The sequence below is a fragment of the Mesocricetus auratus genome, unplaced genomic scaffold (genome assembly GCF_017639785.1).
Source record: "Mesocricetus auratus isolate SY011 unplaced genomic scaffold, BCM_Maur_2.0 Super-Scaffold_100011, whole genome shotgun sequence".
In the NCBI taxonomy this organism is placed as follows: domain Eukaryota; kingdom Metazoa; phylum Chordata; class Mammalia; order Rodentia; family Cricetidae; genus Mesocricetus; species Mesocricetus auratus.
In genome coordinates, this window is record NW_024429195.1 from 38676048 (window position 1) to 38702518 (window position 26471).

At 35.2% G+C, this 26471-nt stretch overlaps 1 protein-coding gene across 2 annotated transcripts in view; it reads left to right on the plus strand.

The window, feature by feature from the left end:
• Naaladl2 (N-acetylated alpha-linked acidic dipeptidase like 2) overlaps nucleotides 1–24862 on the plus strand; it is a 1212242-nt gene extending 1187380 nt beyond the window's left edge. For both annotated transcript variants that reach the window (XM_040754622.1, XM_040754621.1), the window contains one exon: nucleotides 18385–24862. In XM_040754622.1, the coding sequence (XP_040610556.1) occupies nucleotides 18385–18583 (199 nt within the window). In that variant the 3' untranslated portion in view covers nucleotides 18584–24862. The remainder of the gene's footprint in view (nucleotides 1–18384) is intronic.
• The last annotated feature ends 1609 nt before the right edge of the window (nucleotides 24863–26471 follow it).

Sequence of the window (26471 nt, forward strand, 5' to 3'; positions counted from 1 at the left end):
CTTTTCTTATAAGACACAAAAAATTATGGTGCAAGCGTAAAATCCTAGGTGACACTTCAGAAGGCCATTTTAATGGTATAGATGCTCAGTGAGTTGTACAGAATTTAATGCTATCTTCAGCAGAATTAGTTTGTGTATGTATTGCATGTCTTGGATCTATATGGCTATTCCATGGAGTCAAAGACTACTAGAACTAAAAGCAATATTCCACAGTAGGAATGCTGTGTTCTAGGTGTTCTTTGAGAATTTCCATGAATTTCTTTCTGATCCCTGCCAACTAGTTGCCTGAACTGCTGCTTAATTATATGGGACCATTTCTTCTTGAGCCTTCCAAATTATACTGCTTATCCTTTGAAGTGGTTTGATGAAATCTGTGAACTTCATGCTGTTATTGTTTTTGTCTTCAAGATTTTGCCTCATGCTGCATATGTACAATGTAGTTTTTGTTCAGATTAACAGTGAATGTTTTTACTGAACTGTAAGTCTCTCATTTATTAGTGTTATCTCCATTATTAAAAGGAGGTATCTGAGTCAGAAAAATTAAAAATTTTTGCAATGATAGTAGAGATGATAAATGACTAAGGTTAAGTAGTAATAAATCTTAATTTCAAATCAAATCTATAACGTTTGTAGGTAACATATATAGGGAAGTAAGATAATATTTTGTATAGCCATAAAAGACAATTAACAATTATTTATTATCATATATATGCAAAAGATACTGTACTATCCATGCCTTGGCTTCAGTAACTTTTTTCCTGAAGTCTTCCTCTAGTTGACATCTTAAACATATTTTCCTATCTATGAGGGAAAATCCCTGCCCCTGCTTTACTGCACTTACCTGGGTTTACTGATGATTCCCATTACAGATGTTCATACAGCAATTACTAGATGTCTGCCATTATCAGACTTTAGCTGCACAAAGGAAAATCAAACACACAGAGCTCAAGGCTACCTTATGTACTTTGTCTTCTAGAAATAAAAAATGAGTGGTCAGGGACCAAGAGACTGTATTACAAGTATTAAAGATTTTCTTTTTCTTTGAAGGTGACCAAATTGATTTGGTACAGGAATGTAGGATGAAATTAGAAATTAGGAAGTCAACTAGTGGCCAGTAAGAGGAAAATAGATGTTATTAAAAATGGTTTGAAATTTTGATTCTATTAGCATAGCTAATCAACTACCATTGTATCTATCTATATGGCTCTGACTACTGTGTGATGGAATGATTATACAGGAAATGAAAGTAAGAGACTAAAACTTTTATTTTAAATCTAGGGATATCAAAATCAAATATGAAAATTGGAGCAAAGCATGTTCTGGGATAGCTAGGACTACACAAGGTAACCCTGTCTCAGAAAAACAAACAAACAAAACAAAACAAAACAAAAAAGCAAAGAAATCCAAGCTGTTTGAGAGACAGACAGGTCTACCTCCCTCCCTCTCTTCCTTCTTGCCTCCTTCCCTCTTTCCCAGCCTCTTTTCCTTCTTTCCTTTCTTCCTTCTATGTTTCTTCCCCTTTTCTTTCATTATTTTTCTTTTTTTTCTCTTAGAACCCACAACTGATTATACAACACCCTAGCTGGGTATCAAGGGAAATCTCCTTTACTTAAGTCTCCTTTACTTAGTGCTAGATTGAATCACTGGATGAAATGAACAGTCACCAGACTTCTAGAAGGACAGTATATTTTAACAGTTATAATGCGGACAGAAAAATCTGTTAAAAGCGATTCATCTTATCTCAATTCATATTTTCTGTTTGAGAAAATAAGATCTCTATTGTTAAGGATATTAAATAGACTTGGGAGCAAATTTTGCTTATGATTATTTCTGGCTGCTTCCAATATAGACAAAAATTTACCTTGCCATCCAAGAATAATTGCATGAAAATGGTAATTGACTCCTTGTTCTATCCTATGAAACTGGAGGAATTATGGCCAAATATTTTGGTAGGAATAGCCTTAAAATATTCTGGATTAAACAGTGTCATTTGTTATTGTTCATCATAGTAGGTACCATTTTCTAATCAAAGCTTACCTATGCTTCACCTGGGAGTCTGGAAAAAAAGATAATTCAATGTAATTTTATACAGAATTATTCAAAAAGTAATAAAATATAAGCTGTATGATTCCTTGTTCCCAAGCCCTCTCTCTTTTTCTATACTATACTATTAAATAAAAAAAGGTTTGACAAGAGAGAAATAAGCATTTTTTAAAGCTAAATTCACATGTCTGATTTTCCTTGTAAAGGAACATGTCAAGCTGATAAACAGAAAATAATTTTGGACTTTGAATATTGCAAATTAAAAGTAGACATAATACACTCCCAGAATCAAATCTAGAGGATGAAGATCACTGCTGTTTCATTCCTTTTTGTAAACTGTTGGCCTATTTTGTGCATTAAGTTCTATAAATCATATGTCCTAATGACCCTGACGATAATAGTCTCTAAACTTAAATCAGTGTAATTTATATACAAGTTAGCTTAGTTCTAAGTAAATTCTATTTCTCTCATCTCATTACAGTACACCTTTGTTCAAAGATTGGCTTTTCATGACCTCGTAAATTTTATTCATGCTAGACTGAAAGTATTAAATAGAGAATTTCAAAAAATAAAGAATTTACAAGAATTAAATTGTGCACCCATTACAATATTATGCTGAAATTTTAAGACATCATATTCTTTCCTGCAGGATGTAAATTGCCTATTGTTTCCACAGGGTGAAAATTATTCATCTACCACATGGTAAACTTCTCAGATACCATGAAACTCTCATGGCATCAGAGTATATCAACATTGTGATCACATTCTCTTAGAAAATAGAGCTGCCACAAAGCTAGAAAACGTGTTCTGGCAATTTTATTCAACCATATAATTGTAATTGTTGAGTTACTAGCTATGATAATTATTTTTTACTGTGACCTTTTTTTATAAATATGCCTAGAAAAACTTACAATACTATCTTTGGTCTCAGGTCTCTTCAAGGGGTGTTAAATGTCTTTCCCTGAGCAAAGTTGAGATATTACAATATTAAGCTAATTTTACAAATATCTATATGTATTTAACTTTTTCTGACTAAGTAGGTCAAAAGTTTTCCAAAGGTCATTTGGCTTATGCTATAAAAGTTTAGTAGTTATGTATAAATGGCATAAACTGAATATATTTATTTATTGTGGCTGTCGTAACAAATTACCACAAATCCAGTGGCTTAAAACCAAAGATATATATTTCCTCATAGCTCTGCAGGAGCTCTGTCAGTAGTCAATAAACTGTTCTCTCAGGAGGCTCCAAAGCAGAACCCATGCCTGTCACTGCCAGAACACCTTTGCGCTTCTCTGTCACTCATAGCTCTATCTACTCCTCCCATTTACGTATTTTCTGCTGTATCAGCATAATATAATTTGACATCTTTTTTAGGTGGATACTAGGCCAGGAGAGATGGCCTCTGGCAAATAGGAGGACCGTATTGTATATTGTTTATCTCTAATTGATACCATTGTTTCAAGTATTTAGTAAATATTCATCCTTGTCTCCCTGCTCTTCAATATTACTTGTCCCCTCTAAAGGGGCAGTCTGCTGAGTTTGGTGACAGTTATTTGCATATCCACTTTCTTGTCTTAGTTTAATTGCTTAGAGTAAGCAGGGATGTATAAATGAACTCACTTATAACTCAGTTCACCTCTGCTGGTACAGGAGAATAGAACTTTAAGCTTTGTTTTACTTCAGCTGTATTCCTCACTGGGTAATAATTAGCAAAACTGTTTGTCAAAGGCTTTTAGTTGGTTGAGATAGTGTAAGAGACATGCAAGCTCTATACCTGAATTTCTCTCATGTGTGCACACATTATGAGAGTATAGATAAGAAACTGGGAATAAGTATCATCTGTTTACTACTGAGAGAAAAGCATGTTTTAACATGCATTTTGCCAATAGATTAAGGAAGCTGGTGTTGTGAGGCCAGTCATGTAACTGTTTCCATCCCATATAGCTTATGTGGCTTATTGTGTCCAGAGTATGTCTTTTCAAACAGGGTAAATTATTTTCTTATGTACTCTTGGTGATCCAAACACACTTGAGCTTGAAGGTCAGAACAGAAAACTGAATCCTAAATTCCTGCTAGTGGGTGATGAATGAGACATGTAGCAGTACACTTGTGCAGCTGCAATTAAAGATCTGTCAACACTTGTAAGGCTTGCTACTGTTTCAGGGAATAAAAGCACGACCATTTGTCTTTTCCCTACCTTGAGTTATGTGAAGCAAGCTTTCAGCTCTGGGAGGTCATTCATAAGTTCTTTTAATAAGATTAAATTTACTTACTAAAGTGCTAAATAATTAAATCTAGGCTGTACTAGTTTTCAGCAGGTTTATAAACACATCTGTAAGTAGCATCCTGTAGTCACGAATGTTCAACTTACATGACAATAAAGAAATGTAGGGCTAGGGATGTAGCTTAGTAAGTAGGGTATTGTTTCATATAGACAGAATCCTAGTTTCAGTCCTCAGCACCACATGCCTGTAATAGCATCAGTACACAGCACCACATCTGGATAACATCATCAGTCCTCAGTACCACATCCTGGTAACACCCCCATTTAGGAGGTGCAAAAAGAAAGATAAGAGTTGGAGGCTAATCTAGCACTAAAAATCTACACAAGTGAATACATTTTTAAAAGAAAAGCATTTCAGATTTTAATATTTTACTTACATACATTTAAAGTAAAGATCAAGAAAAAAATTTAAAATGTCATTATTTTAATGTTTGGCTTCTTCCTCACCCATTATAAGATGCCTATGTAGAGCTTAGCACTATGAATAAATGAAGAAATCTCAACTCATTAGTTTCTCCTGAGGGGAAAAATGGTTTAATTTTAGCAAGTTTTTCTTATAAAAGATATCTGTTAGATGTTCAATGTAAAAAATGCTTGTGCGTGGATAATCTGAATTTCTGGATGTATGCTGCTAAACATGGTAGTCATTATCAACAACATCCATTAACAATTTGAAAAATACTTACTCAAATAAAGGTGGTAAAAACAGAATACAAATGGATTGGAGATTTATTATTAAATGATGATGACACAAGGAAAAACAGCACACTAAAAATTTTAAATTGACTAATGGTAAAATAATAATCCTGAATGGAGTACAATAAAAGGGCTTCATGTGATTGGTTTTTTTTAAGCTTAATTTCATGTGGCCTCTAGAGTATTTTAAATTGCACATGCAACAACCATTAATTAGTTCTTTTGATTAGTGTTGCTTCAAATGTTTTCCTGAACCCAATATATTTTTTATAGATGAAACATATAACTGATTAAAATTGATTCAAATCAAACATGATAAGGATTGTTTTTAGGGGGGTCGGATAATGAAAATATGGTATGTATACATAATATAATTTTATTAATATGTGAATAAAAATGAAATTTCAGGGAAATACATGGAACTGGAAATACTATACTAACTGAAGTATCCTTGCTATATAAAGACAAATTACATCCCCTCTCATATGTGCATCCTGGCTTCTATTTTCATGTATGTACATTTATGTGGGAGCATTGTAAGTATGGATCATGAACTAGAAACAGGGACCATGAAAAGGGAAAAATAAGTTTAAAGGAAGGATGTGGGGAAAGCAATAGAACAGTTGTGTAATAAGCATGGAAATGTGAATTCTGGAGGAGGCTGAAAGCAAACAAAAGGCATGGATATAGGATGCTAGAAGGGAGACATAGGGAAGAAGACCAAGGAACACAGCATCTGTGAGAATTTCATAAGGAAATTGCTACATCACATGCTGATTACAAACTTAAAAATAAAGTAGCCATAGTCTTTGTCCCCAGTAATTAGAGTGGGCAAGGCTACTGTTGTCTGTGATGGTGGATGGCAAATATAGAACAGGAATTCTTCAAAAGAAAACAAAGAGCATTAGCATCAATAACTATTAGTATGTGCTACTTTAAACAAGATGAAACAAATCAATTGTATCAAAGTACTTACCTAAATGCAAATGCATTTGTCTGAGATACCCAATAAGATATAGTGAATATATTTTATTGGCCATTGGTCTGCAGAAATAGGGAAAACAACTTCAGGTACCCAATCAGAAAGAATTACAGCAACCCATTTCAATGTCACCATCAAAGTCTATTGAGAAATTAGAGTGCATCACCACCTTGAGAGTGATGTCCTGAGGTTTAGGGGCACAAGTTTGGCAGAATAGCACATACCTGAATTCTGAGTGAACAACATCAAGCAACTACTGAAATGAAGTTTAAAATATTTTAAGCAAGCTTGCATAGTTGGCATTAGTCATCTTGTGTGTCCTTAATAGTTTGCTACGTGTAACCTGTTGTCTTTTCTCTATGTCAAAAATGATATTTTCCAGTTGTGAGGGAATTGCTGAGTTAGGAAAGTTGAGGATCTGAAGTGAGATACCCAGCATCCACGTAAAAAGGCAGGTATAGCAGTGTGTCTGCAATCCCAGCAACGAACAGGTGGAGTTGGAATGACCCTACAGTATCTTCTCCAACCATCACTGCTGAATTGCTGAACTCTGGTTCAGTGAAAGACCTGGCCTCAAAAAAGAAAGCAGAGAGTAATTGGGGCAGACAACTGACATTAATGTCTGGCTTTCACATGCAAGCATACTAACATGTACACCACACACATGCATGCACATGTACACATAAACACAGAAATGCATGCTTGTGCACACACACAAAAAAGAAAGAAATTAAGAAGACAGAAAGAGGCCTTTCCAAAGCTAACCTGCTTTTCTCTGTTTTTCCGACCTTTCTCTTCTGGATTTTCTCATTGGTGTCTATAATCATCCCACCCACACAAATGTGCATCCATAGAGAGTTTTTACTTCTGCTATGATTTCTACTTTACAAACACACTGCACTAAGGCCAGTGTGCACTCCTTCACATCTCACACCCAAGCCAGCCGTGCTCTTTGAGCTTGCAGCACTCTGTCATGCCTTCAGTCACAGATCTTGCTCCCTTTTCCCTGTGGTAATATTCTAATCTATGATGATTGTCTCCATGTCAGCAACAGATTTTTTTGCTACTCTAGTCTTGTTTGGAAACCACTTCTTTCATTGTCAGTAAAGTGAACAAATTTGACTATATGCTCTTATTTGTTTACATTTTGGAAATTTTTACATTTGACCTACTTATTGGGGCCTTTAAATTATGAAGCATTTTTCTTCCCAAATCAACATCACAAGGATTTAATTCATATTCCAATTTCATTTAAGATATGCTATTCAAAATATTTCCTAAAATACTTGATATGGTTAGAATATTCCCTCAGACATTCAGATTTAAATTTGTTTTCCACTAGGATTGTGCATGAATATGCCAAATTTAAGTACTGATTAGGTCAGGAAAATATGTGATTGTAAATGGATTCCTTAGATGGAGCTAGAAAAAAATCACACAGTGAAGTAACCCAGACCCAGAAAGAAAAACATAGCATGAATTCACCCATATCTGGATATTAGATGTAAAGCAATGGATAACCAGGCTACAATTCACAACATCTGAGAAGCTAAGTAAAAAGGGAGAGCCAAGATGGATACACAGGGAGGGCCCCTGGAAGGGAAAATAGTTAAGATCTCCTAGATAAACTTGGAGATAGAGTAGAAACAAGGGGATGGGTGACAGGAACATGAGGGTTCAAGAAGACTGAGTTGGGGGAGGGTTTGAGCAGAATAGCAATGAAAGAGATATCTTGATAGGAGTCATTACAATTTTACAGAGAAATATAATGCTATACATTTATCAGGAATCCCCAAGGATGATCCCAGTTGAGACTCCTAGCAATAGTGGAGAGGGTGTCTGAACATGCTTTCCCCTTTTATCATATTAGTGACTACCCTAATTGACATCATTGAACCTACATCCAGTAACTGATGGGAGCAGATTCAATGACCCACAGACAAGAACTGGGATGAGCACCTGGAGTTCAGTTGAAGAGAGGGAGGAGGAATCATATGAACAAGAGGGGAGGGTGTCAAGACCATAATGAAAAAAACCACAGAGATGCCTGAGCTGAGCTAGTGGGAGCTCATGGACTATGTATGGGCTGACATCTGCGGAACATGTATGGGACTGAACTAGATCCTCTGAATGTGGATGACAGTTACATAGCTTGATCTACTCATGGAACTGGCAGTGGTACAAGGACCAATACATCTTAGGTTCATGAACTGACTTTGTGGAGCCCATTCCCTATGGTATTGCTCAGCCTTGATACACAGTAGAGGGTCTTGGTCCTGCCTCAACTTGGTATGTCATACTTAGTTGACTCCCCAAGCAAAGCCTTACCCCCTCTGAAGAATGGATGGGTGGGAAGGGAGGAGGTCAGGGGTAAGAGAAGGGGAGAGAGGAGGAACTGGGTTTGATATGTAAAATGAAAAAATGAAATTTAAAAAATAGATGGATTCCTATTTTTCTCAAGGGACTAGGTTAGTATTAACTCTCTGTTAGAAAAGCTACTTCTGTTTCTCCTAGATTCTTTATGTCCTGTTTCATCTACTGTCTGGTTTTATGACACACTATGATCCATAGTGATGCTATGAGGAAGCCCTTTGACTGTGGGCTGCTTAGAAAAACTGTTAGCATTTAATTCATTGTCTTTATTAATCATCTGTGTAGTGATGTTCTGAAATAGAAGCAGAAAATCTGCTTAAAATCCCAATTAATGATGTGCCTTACTTCTTCACTATGAAAACAGACAAGGCAGATAGATACCTGGGAGGAAGGGACTAGAGTCAGACATGGGAACACATATGTGTAGATCACACAAGTCCTATAATCCTCCTTCCCTTCCTCACCTGCCTCCTTTCCTCTTATCTTACTTGCTGTCAGAACAATATCTACAACAGCATGAAAATTGTCTGCTGGTTCAAGTTCATATTATTATGTATCAAGATACAGATTTTATGCTTTAAGGATGGGTGGACAAGTGTTTAACACCCAAGACAAATCACATCTTTGTTAGAAAACAGCCTCAGGCAAGTATTTCTAACCTGATTATTAAACCAACACTATACTGTCACAGAGTGAGGATAAAATACATTTACAGATTCTTTACCGATGAAGTTGTGAATTATTAAGAGTTTGAGATGGGCTCTACTTTGGCTGTTTGACAAAAGGTTTGCTGTTCTTGTTTCTGTTGGCAGTTTTTCAGTCTTTGCATCAAGTGTTCCAGTTTTGTACTTGTTGGGATATTGTTGTCATATAAGTACATAAACAGTACATATTGAAATGAAAACAATTTAAGTCATGGAACTTGTTAAATTTCCCTATGCTCGGGAAAGGCCATGGCTATTGGATAAAGGAATTTGTTTGTCTTGGTTTCTGTAAAAAAAAATATATATATGTATATATATATGTATATATATATGTGTGTGTGTGTGAGTGATCCTCATATTGAGTTGTTTAGAAGACTAAGTGAGATAAACATGTAAAATGCTCAGCATATGAATTGTAAATAATCACCAGAATTAAATTATTTTATGAGAATTCCTTGGTATCTCCTTGATGGAAATCTGGGGGCAAATCCTGTGAAAAACAAACTATCTGTTCTTGAGGATCTCCATCTATGGATAGGCAAGTGACAATTAAAGAGTTACATAATGAGAAGTCCTGTAATGATATTATCAACCCAGTATTGTCCACTGTGGAGAACTCTCTCAACTTTGTCATGAGTAGATGGGTTACTCTCTGAACCATGTCAGCCTCATTCTTGTTCATCCAAAGAAAAAGACACATGCTTTCTCAGTACTATCCTAAGGATCAGTAGTTATATTCTAGGTCAAAAGGAAAACTGTATATGATTATCATTGACTATTTAGCATTGCACTGTTATTAGTTATATGTGAACTTCAGGATGCATTCTTCAGGTGAAAATTTATCTCAGTGTTTTAACTATTGCATATATCAATGTTTTAGTTAACTGTGTGTATCTAGGAACACCACACATATAATTACTAATTGGAACTCTGATTCTTTAGAATTGCATGTACATGTTGCTGGAATTTTCTTTCTTGCCAGTCCCCACAGCAGCTTTTGTGTCCCAAATAAACACACAGACACTATATTAATTATTAAACTGTTGGCTGATGGTTAGGGATTCTTACTGACGAGATCTGTCATAATTATTAACCCATTTCTATTAATCTAAGTATTTCCAAGTGGTCTTGCCTTATTGGAGAAGGGTCCGTATCTTTTACTTCTTCTTTTACTACATGATGTCTTTTCAAGGTCTCCCTCTGCCTACTTTCCTAGAATTTTCCTTGCCTCCTAGTCCCACCTGTCTTCCTGCCTCTATTGGCCAATCAGTGTTTTATTCCTCAGCCAGTAAGAAAAACATGTACACAGAAGGACATTGCCCATCATACTCATTTTAAATTTAAATTGCATGTACACATTTTAAAGAAACTAAAACTCTTTGTAAATAATATATTTCCTGATAAGATGCCAACATTTGCCTTTAGAAGAAAAAATCTGTAGTTACTTAATGGATTTCAATTGTTGGCAGAATAGAAGGCAAGGAGACATTCCTTATAGAGTACAAATTGGATGTGATACATATTTGGTCTTTAGACTCAAATACAGAAATTATGCAGCATTAAGGAAGCAGAGTGATATCTGGTAAGGGATGAGGTATCCTTTTCAATTGATGGTATGGTAGCATATGAAAGGACAGGTAGTCAATGTGAATGGACACCTACAAGGTTTATCTGGCCAAGATCATGGGATTGCTCTTTTGTTCACTTAGAGTATCTTCATGAAATATTGTTGGGTCAAGAGAAGTTATTGTATGATCCAGAGGTGATAGGTCATAATCATTTGGGAGTTAAGGGAGGTGGAAGATGCATGTCTGTGAAAGATAACCAAATATTAAACAACAAGAGATAATGTTTAAAGAACCTTTTCATTCATGCCAAGCATTATGCTAAGTAATGTGCATGTTACAGCTCATTTAATGATTATAGCCACTGAAGGCAGTAGGAGCTAATGTTTTCTATTTCTCAAGTTACTGAAAGAAGTACCAAGTAATATTATCTGTGTAGTAGGCTCAGCCATGGGGTAAGAACTTGGTGGAAATATATCTGTCTGATGTCTTGCTGGTAGGTACTGCCTAGAAGGGTTTTTGCAGGAACCTAAGATTAAATTTGCCTAAGAAAAACTAACAAAAGCAAAAACATTTTATTTAATAAAATTCCACAGACCTTGATGGGGATGTTCACAAAGGAAATATAGAGTCAAAGTTATTACAAAGAACTTCCATAGTGCATTGAACAAACCATAACAACATACATCAAAACAGTAATTTGAGAAAAAATTCATAAGAAAAACAAGATTGGTCTACCACAGCCAATTGTGTAAAAGTGATTAGAAAAATGGAGATTAGCTGCCAAAACTAGTTTGACTGCTTTTCTTGGCTTCTATTCCTGTGTGGCTGAAAAAAATTTTTTTACCGTCTTGTACAAGGGGAGAAAACTTCACACAGAAATATTTTCTACCCTGCATTCTAGAACAGGGAAAATTGGGTATCTTTCTGTTTTCTGTAGCTTCAAACATTTTCTAACTCAAAATAAAGATCCCCAAATAACCTGTTTCTGTGAAATGTGCAGTTTTTCTGGGTAAGCTACATCCCAGAACATGAGTCTACACTTGTTGGACATGGTTTTGCTACATAACTCTTAGTAACTCTTGCCATTTTTTTCTCTTAATAATTTTAAATTCATATTTGTTATCAAATTTTTCCATTTTATATTGTACTAACACACTAGGGAGAAGATTACAAGGGGTCCTGTATAATATAAAGCATGTAATTGAGGGGAAGAGTTGAATGCTGTGGTATTTAATCTGGGAGGGTGACTACTATAACTATCTATGTCAAGAAATTATTATTAGTTTAAGAAATATATTTAGAATGAAGAATTGAAGATTACCCTTAGAATGGAAAAGAAACCATGAGCACTTGAGGATAAGTACTAAGACAGTCTGCACTGAGAACTGTCTACAACACTCCAGTATAAGGAACTTTGTGTATTCGCACATTTCTTTGGTGACCAGAAAACACCAACATAATCATCATTTTGTCATTCAGAACAGAATAATATGTTTACTTTTGTTGATTTTCATTGCTATCTAACACTGTACTTTGATGGGGATGTCCTTCTGTATATATGTTTCTTTTATTGGTTGATAAACACTGATTGTCTAGTAGGGGCAGGAAGATAGGTCAGGCTAGAAGATGAAGTGAATGCTGGGGAGAGAGGCAGGAATCCACTGGGAGATGCCATAGAGAGTCTGGGAAGATGAGAGATACCAGGCCCTTTCTGGTAAGATAAGTCTATGTAGAAACACATAGATTAGTAGTTATGGTTTAATAATTAAGAGAGAGCTAGCTATTACGAAGCCCTAGTCATCAGCCAACAGTTTAATTATTAATATGTCTCTATGTGCTTATTTGTGAATGAAGGGTGGTGGGACTTGGTGGGATAGAAATTTTGTCTTTAGTACTTTACAGTACAATAATCAGCTTTTAGTTCAGAAATTGGATTTGGAAAAGGAATCACAGAATTTAGGATTTTTCTAATAGTTTATTGAAGTCATATTAAAAAAACATACATATATATATTCTTCTATACAAGTACCTGTATGATATATGTAAATGTGTTTGAACAGGTACTATACATAAATTCTCATGTACATGTATATATCTTAAAATGTATAGGCAAGCAATAAAAACAAAAATAGCAAGAATGACTAAGAAAAAGTTCCTCATGCTGTCAGGCATAAGACTCCTCTGAGTTGATGCTTTATGTGCTCATAAAACCACAGGAGGACAAAATGTGTATAGCTTATCCTCAAAGACTTTATTTATTCACAGCCGTTGAATAGTAGCAATAGCTTTGGTTATAACTGTTCCTCACCTGCATCTGGGAATTGAAAAACAATCTTCAAATTCTACAAGAAAAATAAAACAAACTCTTTTGTCTTTAGAGGTGAGTAGACAGATTCAAGAAAATACACATTTTAAAATTTTCTCCAATTTTTTTTTGTGATTCAAAGTAAGATGCAATCACGTTATTTTTTTGGGGGGGTTCCTACTAAAATGCAAAAGCTCTTGAATTTCTCTTCTCCTATTCCTAAAAATACAAAAATTCTGTATCTTTTATATTACACATATAACTTCACCACTGTCATATGTTTAGTAAGACTGTAAAATCATCTTGAAGATTCCCTGTCACTATCTGATTTGGGCTAAGAACCTATTATGCTCCAAGATATCTTGATCTTTGTATACATCACAGTTCACTGAATGATGTTGGTTTGAGGATATCAGATTAATATGTCTGAGAGAATATTCAGTGAGTGTGGAACAAATGTCAAGGTGATATGTTCCAGCCCATCTGTTTCAAAGAACCCATTAACATCTTTCCTCTTGACTTAGATCTACAGTTCCAAAGGGTCCAATTCAGAGGTACATGCATTATTATTATTTTTGGATGATTAAATAGTAAGATTCCAGAAATGAGGCTTTAGTCAAGGAGAATTCTGTTAATTAAAAAATCAATAACAATAAAACTTCTAGATAGTGACACTTAGATCTTGCAAACTAGATTTTTAAACATCCCTGAAATATAATTTTTAAATAAATACACATATATTTTAACTATTTTTAGTTTAAGTTAGTTAAGAACAGATTGGATCATTTATTAAAAAGCAGAGTCTAGTATAATTAGTAAAGGAACATTGTAGCCGTTATTTAATTAATTCTTATTTTATAAGCAGAGTTGACAAAGGGTTTAGGGTATAGAAGAACTTAATGGAATTGTTTCAACTGAATTGTAAAAACAAAAGAATTATGAATATAGTCAATTATTAAGAAACTCATGGCTGGGTACCAAGAAGATGGACTGGTGGATCTTATTGAAGCAAAGTCTGTATACATGAGTCTGGTAAATACAGACCTCTTTACTTTGGATAACCAAACAGTGCCTGATTCACCTTGCTTACAGACCTTTAGTCCATGACCCTCTACACTTGAGTTCAAGGTGAAGTTACATCTTGTTGAGAAGCGTCAACATCCTTTGCAAATTCAACACAGGCTTAATCAGTAGATGTTCAGATGTTTGAAAGAGCAGTTTAACTAAACATTTGCCAATGACCTTTTGCTCTCAGATGAAGGACCTTTCTCTGGGTATCATTCAGAGAATAAGAACTCTAGATTTCTTTAGTAATGTAAATCATATGGGTGATACATGACCTGAAACTTTCTAGTTTCCATTTCATCATCATAGCCCAAGAAATGTACACTTGCAAAGCAATATGAAAGCATCTTTGTTCTTTGATTTTTCTATTATCCCCCTCCGTTTTCCAGCAATCTTCCCATTTGTCTCTCCAAATATAAGTCAGAGACACTAATGTATCAGTTAATCTGTATGAGTCTTTCAAAGCATTCAGGGTCATTTTGATGGAATCATTATTTCTTACATATTTAATGTTACTAATTTTAATAGTGCTAATTAAATCATGTATTTTATATAATTAAAAATTTCTCTGGGAAAAACTGGTTTGAGGACAAAACAAGATCTCTTGCTAAATGCAGAACTCACTGAGGACCTGGGGAGTGTGTGTCATGATATAGTTAATATACAGACTAGAAGACAAAACAAAACTGTAGAGTCATGTAAGGCATCTAGAATTTTCTGGGTCTACATCCTTTCACCAAAAATTTTACCCGTGTGTGTGTGTGTGTGTGTGTGTGTGTGTGTGTATGTGTGTGTTGTACATGCGTGTGTGTATGCATGTGTGTGAGTATACATGTGTGTGCCTGCATAAGGGTACCTGTGCAGATGGAGGCCAAGGTCCAAAGTCTTTCTTAATGTCTAATTCACAGTATATAAGGAAGCACAGTCTAAGTAAAACCCAGAATGTGTAGATATTGGTAGTCTAGCAAGCCAGCTTGTTCTGGAGATCTACAACCCAGAAATATGAGGCTGGAATCAGTATGACTATAGTGCCCATCCAGGATTTTCATGAGTCTTTGGGATCTGGACTCTGATCCTCAAGCTTGCGTGGCAAGAGTTTAGCAGTGAGCCATCTCCCTATCCCACTAAACAATTTGAAGTGTTTCAGGATGTTCCAATAGACAAATTTAATAGCCTCTGCTATAATATTATAGAGCACTGACACTGAGCATGAAGCAGGAAAGTACTCTGCATTAGAGGAGAAATATAAAGGATGATTCCATCAAGAACATTGTTGAAATTCAATGCACAAAAATTTGTGGGTTGCTGTTTTGAAATGATTTTCAAAGTCTAGTTTCAGAATTTCCTTCTGGTATGAAGAAATACTTCTGGAATACAGTGGCAAGCAGTTTCTGTCTTCTCCCCCACAGTGGGCAAACATGTTCAGGTTCTTTGTATCAGCATTAGAAGACAGGTGTGCTGGCTCGTTTTATGTCAACTTGAACAAGCTAAAGTCATTTTAGAAGAAAGAAACACAATTGGAAAAAATGCCCCCACCATATTGGCCCAGGGACATCATGTTGGTGCATTGTCTTAGTTGATGATATGTGGGAAGTTCCAGCTCACTATGGACAATACCATTCACAGACTTGTGTTCCTAGGCGCTGTAAGAAAATAGGCTGAGCAAGTCATAAGGAACAAGTCATAATGAATGCAATTCCATGGCCTCTGCATCAGTTCCTGTCTTTTCTATTGCTGTGACAAAAGATCACAATGAAAGCAACTTGTAGTAGAAAGCATTTGATTGGGATAATGGTTTTAGAGGGTTAGAGTTCATGCTAGTAGAGAAAAGTATGGCAGCAGGAAAGCATGTGTAGGTGGAGGATGTTGTGTTTTATATTAACATCGGGAATGTGAAAGTCTATTGAAGCTGTAAAATGACCATCAGTGGTACACTTCTTTCAAAACACAATAACTCCTAATCCTGAAAACTAATTTTGAAAACTCAAATCAGATTTTAATTCAAGGTTCTTATGTACTCATAATCAACTGAACCATCTCAGCAAGGATACAAAGCTCGTTTCTTAAAGTTTAAAGTGAAAAATAATTGAATTATAGTAGCAGTAGTTAGTAGCTTCCTTTGAACTGTGATTAATAATCATTTAGATAAGCCAAGCATGAAGACTGAAGACCCCTGTGCTGGTCAGGTTTTACTCCAACTTGACTCAAGCTAAGCTCACCTGGGAAGAGAAAAATCTTAATCAGAAAAATACCTCCATTGGACAGGCATGTAGGCAATCTGTCTAGTATACATTTTCTTGCTTGAATGGCAGGGGAAGGCCCAGCTCACTGATGCTGGTAACACCCTGTGCCTGTGCTCTTGAATGCTATTAGAATGCAGGGTGAACAAGCCATGGCCATCAAACCTTAAAGCAGTGTTCTTTCATGGTCTCTGATTCAGCTTCTACTTTCAGGTTCCTGACTCTACTTCTTTCAATGATGGACCATGGTGTAGAAGTGTAAATGAAACAAATTACTTATTGCCAAAATTGCTTCTGACCATGGTGCCTTATCTTAGCAAAGGAAACCTTAACTAAGATATTTCTCTTGGTAACTTAGACAACCACAAAGAGTAGCAAAATTCTTTATCAGTTCGTGTAAAGCAGCAACATCATGATGTATCCTTGGAGTATATGGGCAATTAATAAAACAGAAAGAAGAAGGTATAGCAAGTATTAGAGAAGTGCTGTTCATGCCAAGAGATGACTTTTTAGGGTTTTCATGGGTCTTGTAGAATTCTGTGCTAAGTATTCACTACAAATAGATAGTTGGAAGTTCCAAAAAGTGGAGGCAGAGAAACAAGGACAAACAAAGAAGTAATGATCACAAACTTTAGTGGACTTAATGTCAGGGAGAATTATAAATAAATACCATGCAATGGCCATCTCTTAAACTTCTGAAACTCAACTACCAATTTGTGATTTTATCACTTTTTTGTCTAAGTGGTTCCATTTTCTTATGCCTTCCTCTTGAAAACAACATAGTTAGTCTCTTTTTCTTCTTATAAAAACCTCGGGTGGTAGCTCACTCTAGTCCCACATCTCTGTCATACAAAATTCTAATGTCAATCAATGTAAAGTATTGTACCTTTCAGCCTAAATATCTTTATATATCGATAAATGAAGCACAGTTAGACTTACCATAATGAATTTCTTTTTCTCAGACATTTGGATAGGTTACATGACACTGTCTAATTACACACCTCAAAATTGTAAAGAGATGTTTGTAGAGGTCAACCACATGTGAAAGGAAAGAGAATAGTATAATTCTATTATTCAGCTTCAATGGTTATTCACTCATAATCAGTTTGATTCTCCTGTATTTTCTATAACTCCAGTCTCCATTAAATTCACACATAACATTTCTTTTTGCAGTTGGAGTCATTTTTGGTCAATTAGGATTATTATGGGGGAAATCTTAAGATATTTCTGTTTCTTACAAATAAAGGAGTCTTTGTTAGTTCTGCTGTTGTAATAAAATGCCCTGACAAAAAGCCTTACAAGGAAAAAAGGTTTTATGACAGAATTTTGGATTAATATGTATCACTGAGTCATCAAGGTGACAGAAAATTGAAGCACCTCAGTCTAGGATATCCTGAATCCCACAGAGGACTGCACCTTCCTACATCAATACACACAATGCAAACAATTCCCCTACAGACATGACAATAGATTAGCCTGAATGAGATAAGCCCTCACTAAGACTCTCTTGAGAGGTGATTCTACAGTATGCCAAGTTACCCAGCAAACAAACAAAACAAACAAAAAACCTAAAAATTTAACCATTACCAGAAGCAAGCTACTGATGCCTATTCCTGGAGGCCAAGGATGCATGGAGTAGCTACTGAAGCAAAGGGTTGTCCAGCCAAATGTGTCCATAGGATAAGACCCAGAAAATCTCTGCTGTAGGTTCACTCACACTTTATCAATTCTCCATTTTATTTGTATAATACACTACTAGTTTTTCCATACTCAACAATGTGCTAAGATACATGGTGCTATCATTTAACCACTCTGTCCTCTATATTTTCTGGTAATTAGATCTAGAAACTTTTCAAGTATTTCACTCAAATTTTTAGAAAACCTTTTTATGATATGACATAGCATTGTGTGATTCAGTCAGGAAGGGTAGAGTTCTTGATGACCTCTGATCCTCCCCATGAACTGTATCTCTGTGCATTCACTCATTTTGTGTTGATGAACACTAATGCTGTATTTTTTTAATAATTTCTTCATTATTTTGCAGACATTATTGCTTTTGGCACTATTCCTGGTAAGGTTTTGATATAGAAACATAATACATTTACTATTTCATGTTTCTTTTAGAAACATCCTGTACCATCTTGATGGGAAGACAAGCCAGTTTTCCATCCTCAAGGAGGCTTGGGAGCACCGCAGTCCACTGGCATCTAATGAGACCTTTCAAGAGGCCCTGTCCGATGTGCTGAATAGCATTAATTCAGCTCAGGGTTTCTTCAAAGCAGGATTGGATTTGTTTGAGAGTGTCTTGGTTGCAAAGAATTGAGAAAACACTCAGCATTTTTAAAAGTCTGTTTACATTCTACAAGTAAATTTCTAACCTGACCAGTGTGTGTGTGTGTGTGTGTGTATGTTTGATTGAAGACATCCCCCCAGTTTAAAACTATTACATGGCATAATTTTAAAATTACATGAGAAAGAACATTTTGAACAATATAAATACTTTCTTATATCCCCACTTCAGTATGTAACAGCAATTATTGAAATAGTACTTAGAGATTTATCTATTACAGAGATATATGCTGTATTTTTATAAATAAAAAAACCTGGAGGGATGTTAACATGTTCTTGGCATCAACACCACGGTGGACAGAATGTGGAGGAATGCCAGCATGCATTGCTGAAGTCTCCGGTGACTAACTTTCTACGTCAGACCTGGAGACCTGATGAGGTTTCAGATAACTTTTCAAGTAACTTCAATATGAAGAAATAATGCATTTTTCATGAGTGATTGATGCCCAGATCCACTACGAATGTTTCTATTTTAAAATGAAGTTCCTCTTCTTGACAAAACTAGATGTAGTAATGCACTGGTTATGAAGTTGTATTTTGTAAGTACTAATGAAAAAAGTGCCATAAACATTCCAAGGAGAAGAACCCTGAAGAAACTGTATAGAGCAATTTAAATGCAAATTTTTCCTAAGGTGACAAGTTTTGGAAACCTTAAATTGCCTCAGTTGATGTTACATGAACTTTATCAATGATGTACATTTGACAAGGAAGAGCACATTATTTACCTCACTTTCTCTTGTTTCTGATGAAATGACAGAAACAGGGAATAGCTAAAGGAGAGCATCTCATATGTCTGCACCTCACTCCTTACATCTTTCCCACAACCCCTTGTTATAAAGTGGTTTTAACAGAACTGTATGAAACTAGAATGAAAAAAATTACACAGTTTGTTTTTGAAAATACAAAGTATATTCAAATGCATCTTAGTGTTGTTTTATAGTACTGGAAAAACAAACCTTACCAAAAAAGAGATGTTTGTTTTTGTCAACAAATACTCTAAATGCAGGAAGAAAATTCAACATTTCCCCCTATGTTATCCATAATACGGGCAAAGGCAAAAACAGTGAATAGGCATGCCACTTACATAAAAAGTGGAGAGTTTCATAGTCTTTGTCTGTAAATTTTATCATGTAGGAGACAGACTTTGTATTTTGGCATTGTCATTCAAAAACTCCACAATCCATCGTCCCTTCAAAGTAAAAAAATTCTTTCTAGTGATGGACAAGCAAAACTTTTTGCCTACCTTCTAAATACATTTGTTTAAAAAATATTTTTCTTGTTACAGTTTCCCTTTGGGAATAGACCACCAGAATATTTCTTATGACAATCCCTACCAATTTCAATCCTGAAACAATTGGCCTTACCCATGCCAGGGAACTTCTGAGGCTACCCATGTGTGTCTCATTTTTTACTTCTTTTGGGTGAATATAAAATAAACGTTATTTAAAAAGAAAGCTAGAGTTGAGAGAAAAGAATTAATCATCATTGACTAAGTGATTTATAGGGGTCACCTCTTCCCAGCGTTTGTAATGTTTGTGCGCTGAAAACAGAGGACTGGGACAGTTAGCTAGATAATTCAAGCGGAAACACATAAACATCTGAAGTGCCTATATACATACATTTTCATGTGATAAATGAAACTATATTGTACTTTTTTAATGTACTTATTTAATGAAATTACTTTAGTTGCACTAGTTTGAGAATGTTCGCCACATTGTTGAGTGTGTATGCTTAAGTGGCTTAAGGGTCTGGGCACTGCTAGCTGGAAATGCTTCTTTGCAATCATCTGCAGACATGAGCAGATCAAGGGTAACAGAATGCTTATACTGTCAGAGAGTCCTAGCCTATGTCAAGGGTGTTCATCACTGAGTCCAAGGTCATGCAGTTATTCATTTAGTAGATTATCATCTTAGATAAAAAACAAATCGTTTTAGTACAATAATTCATAAAGGGATTGTGTCAATCCTGCATCTTGATAAAACATCTCTTGAAAGCCTATGAAAATATAAAAAGGGCACATTAGTGAGGGATCCCAAAGAGTTTGAAAATGCCATCATTAAAACGCCAAACAAGCATCTCTGAACAAGTGTTCAGAACACAGGAGCACTTGCAACTCAATCGTGAGGACCTGAATTCACTCTCCAGTATCTACTTCAGGAAGGTCATAAATGCCTGTAAAGTCCACCACAAAGGGATCTAATGTTGCCCTCCTGAGCTGCAGAGGCATTGTGTACCTATTCACACATGAACAAAATAAACCCCAAACGAAACATAATAACACAAAGGATGACCTTTTTATCAGTAAAAGAGAAGTCAGATGTAGCCATCTATGCCAGCTATGGCAGGCACTGGTCTAGACATGGTTTACTTTTGGTTTCTTTTTCTTTTTTTCTTTTTTTGGTTTTACGAGACAGGGTTTCTCTGTTTTGTTTTGGAGGCTGTGGGTCCAGCCCATCCTCAAACTCACAGAGATCAGCCTCCCTCTGCCTCCTGAGTGCTGGGATTAAAGGCGTGTGCCACCACCGCCCGGCTGGTTTCTTTTTCTAGTTAACTACATACAGCAATTCATTTAAGAAGGAAGAAGCATGTTTAATGTGAATGTTCAGAGTTCTCAGATTAATATAAAAAATGTGCTTTTTCTTCTCAGAGGGACCCTGTAATGTTAATGTGGCAACCCTTACACTAGGCACTGCAAAGAACAGAATTCCTTTGATTTGAAAACACAATGTGATGCAACATTTCAGTGTGCACTTTGCACATATGACCAGCCTTAGCTAGTTCATCAACAGCCTTGGCCAGGAGCCACTTCACAATAATCCCAAAATACATAAAAAGCAGCCTACATAAACACCTATGGCTGTAGCCCACCTAAATAATGGTGTGCCTGTGTAAGTTTGAAACACTTAGAAAACAGATAAAATTAAACAGGAAATTATATATTATCAGCACAGCTAGATTTCAAGTTTGAATTCCAAACCTGAATCCACTAATCTCTTAATATCCTATTCTAAATGTCTGTCTGTACAACTCACTTAGAAGAAAACAACAGGTGCTTTCATGTAGGACAATGGCTGTATTTCAGACTTCAAAACTCCAAAAAATCAACTTCTTAAATAAATACATATAATGCACAAGTTTTGTTTGCTGGAAAGATAAGCAAGACATAAATAAAATACATGTTACCATCTTATCAGTGATGAATCAGCATCTTGCCACAAATTTAAAAAAAACACGTTTATTTCCAGGATAAAAGTAGACATAGCTAATAATATTCTCCTGAGATACTCCACAGTATGGGAAATTAATTCCTGCAAGGATTAAGCTTTCTCTGAAGTTTCTACTTTGCCATCTCATCTCACTGGTTTAATATATTACTGATGTGTGCCTGAGCCACAAGTTTGCTTAAGAGAAAGTAGTTACTTTAAACTGCCAATACATGTGCTGAGAAGAAGGGAAATGGTCTTGCATATTCCAATGAATTACTCTCCAAGTGTTTCAATACAGGACTGAGAATTCAGCCCAGGGGTGGGAAAACATGCACATACTATATGCCTGGCTATGCTAGCAAATTCGGATCTGTCCTATGAGTTTAAATTTATAATTTAAAAATGACTCATTGGAATTTGCTCTTCTGAAATCTGGAAAAGCATTCCAGAGTTTGAAGTATTCTATTGAGTGTGAATATTTTCCAGTTGAATGGATTTGTTTTATTGCACAGAAAGTGACGTAAATTTGAAGAATTGCAAACTACAGTTTAGAATGCTGCTGGTCATCACTATGTCCACTCAGAAATATGTTGTATTTTCTTTCTAGATAAACTCTAGAAATGGTAGTAGACATTCCCTTTCTGGAGTAGTGATTTTAAGATTCATGTATTCAACATAAGTGTATCTGTCAACTACTCAGAGTTTTCATTCCATAATACCTTTCCATTATCGTTCAAAGATGTACACTAAAAGTGCCTTTAGCATAGAGAGATTGTCAAGAATCCTGAAACCTGACTTACTGTGAGGTGATTTCTTTCTTTCCTTCCTTCCTTCCTTCCTTCCTTCCTTCCTTCCTTCCTTCCTTCTTTCTTTCTTTCTTTCTTTCTTTCTTTCTTTGTTTCTCTCTTTCTTTCTTTGAGACAGGGTTTCCAGTCTGGCCTCAAAATTCACAGAGATCTGCCTGTCTCTGCTTCATGAGTGCTAGGATTAATGGCCTGCACCACCACCACCCATCTAAGGTGACAAGTTTCTTAAAGGCATTTGTAATCTCAGATTCAATCTGGATCAGGATTTTAAGAGTAAAGGAATAAACTAAGGCAGATTTAGGGCTTCCCATTGTAATGTTTCTGGTTATATTATTATGTATGTGTTTGGATATACAGTTACAAAGCTTGCAATAAATAAAGTGGTGATATTGAGGTATATAGCCACTCAGTGAAGCCAAAGAAACAATGACTGTTCTGTTTGCTTATTTCCAGGATTCAGCCAGGAATTAGACCACAAGCCATTCATTGACTGCCTACAACCAGAGAGATCTTTAATGACTATACACAATGCCTAACAGTATTCATTCTTGATCCTTTGATAGCATCAGCCAATAAGCACTGACATAGATATTCTCAGAGGAAAACAGACTATTTTCTAGGATCTAATTATTATGCACCACCTCAGTCACAAAAAGACCACACAGGTGCCTGTCCTATGCAATATGTCATGTGCTATAGTTCTGCAAGCTCAGGAGATTAATATAGAATCATTATTATGAATGATTATGCTGCATTAATGTCGATAGTGGTCTTTTGTTCTAATGAAAGTGCAGAATTGGCATCTGTATAGAATTTCACTTAAGGCATTGAGTCTAAGTCCCTATTTTAATGGACTGCATATATTTTTCAATCAAAATGTATAATTATTTAATTATCTATGCTCTTCAGTAATTAAAATTCTATAGCTTCTTCAAGAGACAATATTCGATGTGTGGCCATGCACATGGTTAAAACCTGGGTTTCACCTCTGGGATTTCTTAGCCATTTGAGAATGTGTTTTCTGTACATACAGTGGGATTTTATTAATATTAATAAATGTGACTTTATATGCTATTAATGGAACTTACTCTCAAAGTTAGAACAAAATACAACTAACTTATAAGAATGATTTCCCTCTTTGTATAGAGAAAGGCAAATATATAAACAAACAAAATATTTCACTATACCATTGCAGATTGTCCTCAAGAAGCAAAATACCCAGATGGTTAAGCGTAGCTCATATAGCTATATTCCAAGAATGTTATAAATAATTCCATTTAGTGGCTAGACCAAACTCTATTAGGTGATTGAGTGTGTATGTTGCAAACAGAGGGTTTTAGTAGTAAATATATCCCACACATTTTAACTTGCTATTTGAAAAACAAAATATACGTTCAGATTCAAAAAGCTTCCTAGTGCATTCTACAGAAAATTGCATGGAATTTTGTTAATACTTTTCTATGTGGGATTTCAATATTCATATATACAGGTGTTTAGTATTTTTAGCTTTTAAAATCATGTTTTTAATGAAACAACCTTTAAATGGATAAATTTTATTAAAAATGGTTTTCCAATGCTATAATATCAAAATATATAATCTTAGAATTACAAATGCAAGACATCAGGATACAATTTATAGTTTCATTTGGGGGAAAATTTAAATGATTTTTGTTTACAAATAAATGTACTTTAATTAAAACAATCACCTCTCTATGAGGTATGCCCATTAATAACCTGCACTGAACTGTCTTGTTAATTTTTGTTCAAGATAACATTATTATCATCAGTGATTGATAAACTTCATTGCATAGAGATTGCTAAAGTCATTCCTGTCTACCTTGATTTTTAATAGCACTAGTTTATAGGTATATAGCTATATTTTCCAATTGCTATATATGGTTGAATGTTTACTTTCTGTGTCTGAATGTCCATATAAAACTGAATGTTTTTCATGTTTCCCATGTGTGATCTCAATTGAGTATATAACCGCTCTGTGTTACTACAAATTATTCAATATGCAGCTTTTGATATGATTTAGGGTGATAAAATGGATTGAGTAAGCAAATACATTAAGAATGACTGAATACTTTGTATTTCACTTGCTTAAATGTTTGCACATAATTGAAAACTTAGTTCTATTAAATGAAAGCATCTTTAAAATAACATGTTATGATTCATGAATGCAATGAATATATATAATGAAATTGTCATTTTTAAAATAAATTTAAAAAATATAAAATACAGGAACAATTTTTGTGTGTTATATTTACAAATATACAGTATTTAAAATGTTTTATTAGTGAGATACCTTTTCATAATGATACCACATCAAAACTTGTATTCCATTGCCCTTATATAGCACAATCTGCTTACAGTGTTTTCATCCATTGCATCCCATATTTAGTTTGAACTTTCTCTTTTCTCAAATTATACAATTTAATGTTTTCAGTGTGGGATGCATTTTAAGACCAAGTTACAGCATCTGTACCCTGATCCCAAGATGATATGTATCTATAAATAAATGACCACAAGTACTTCACCAAGAAATTTCTACAGGTGACAAACTCATTCATCAAAGATGTAAAAGTAGCATGCAAAAATCATTAATTTCATGCTTCGTACTCCACTTTGAGCAGCTTGTTTTCAGGAAGACATTATAATAGATTCATGACTCCAACTCTACTGTCCCAGAGACTCAAGGACTGTACTCCTCTAGAGAGTGACATTAGACCTACTCTACCCCACCATGACATGGCTAAGGACCATGAATCCTAAGACTCCCTTGGCCACACCCAGCCCTAACCCCACACTAACCACTCCTCTTCTGGAAGGAATCTGAGATTCACCATGCCAATTCCATCAGCACCCATTGCCTGAGGAAAAATTCTGAGCATCTCTTCCATACTCCATAAGATTAGTTATAAGAATTTTCAAAGTTTACAAAAGGTCTTCTTCTGAGATTAGAAATTCTGCTTAGATTGAACTGAGTCAAAATTACTTTGATACTCCAATCAGACATCAACATTTATTTACCCAAAGACTGAACCCTACATCCCATACAGCTGGTCAATATTGGAACAATAAGAAAAAGAATTCTAAATACCCATTCTACAAAAGTTAGACAAGATTTCCATGTCAATAAACACCACCAACAATCTAATTCCAGATGTGTAGATCCTATCTTAGTTAGAATTTTATTGCTGTAAAGGCACCATGATTACAACAACTCTTATAAAGGAAATAATTTATTTGGAGCTGACATAGAGTTCAGAAGTTTATTCCATCATCATCATGCTTGGAAGCATGACAGCATGCAGGTGACATGGTGCTAGAGAGGTAGCTGAGAGTTCTGCATCTGGATTCACGGGCAGCAGAAGGAAAAAGTGACACTGGGCTTGGCTTGAGCTTCTGAAACCTTAAAGCCCACCTCTAGTGACAGCATTTCCCCAATAGGACCATACTTACTCCAACAAGACCAGTTTTCTTAATAATGCCACTCACTATGGACCTCTGGGGCCATTTTCATTGAAACCACCATAGGTTCCATGTTGAATACACAAACTGGAATAACCAAAAAAAGTGTATGGCAAAAATTGATACTCTTACAGTCATTTCCAGCAAGATAAGTGACTTGAATGACACAGATAATTAATAGAAAATAACAATAATAAACATGACCAAATAGCTCAAAATGAATATGAACAAATTACAGATTGAAGACTATGAAAATTCAAACCATTGAATGAAATAATAAAAGCCATCTAATAAATGAAAATGGAAATAAAGCCAACATGAAATAAAACTTGAGATGAAAAATTCATGAATTCAAACAAAAAATAAAGGAAAGCAT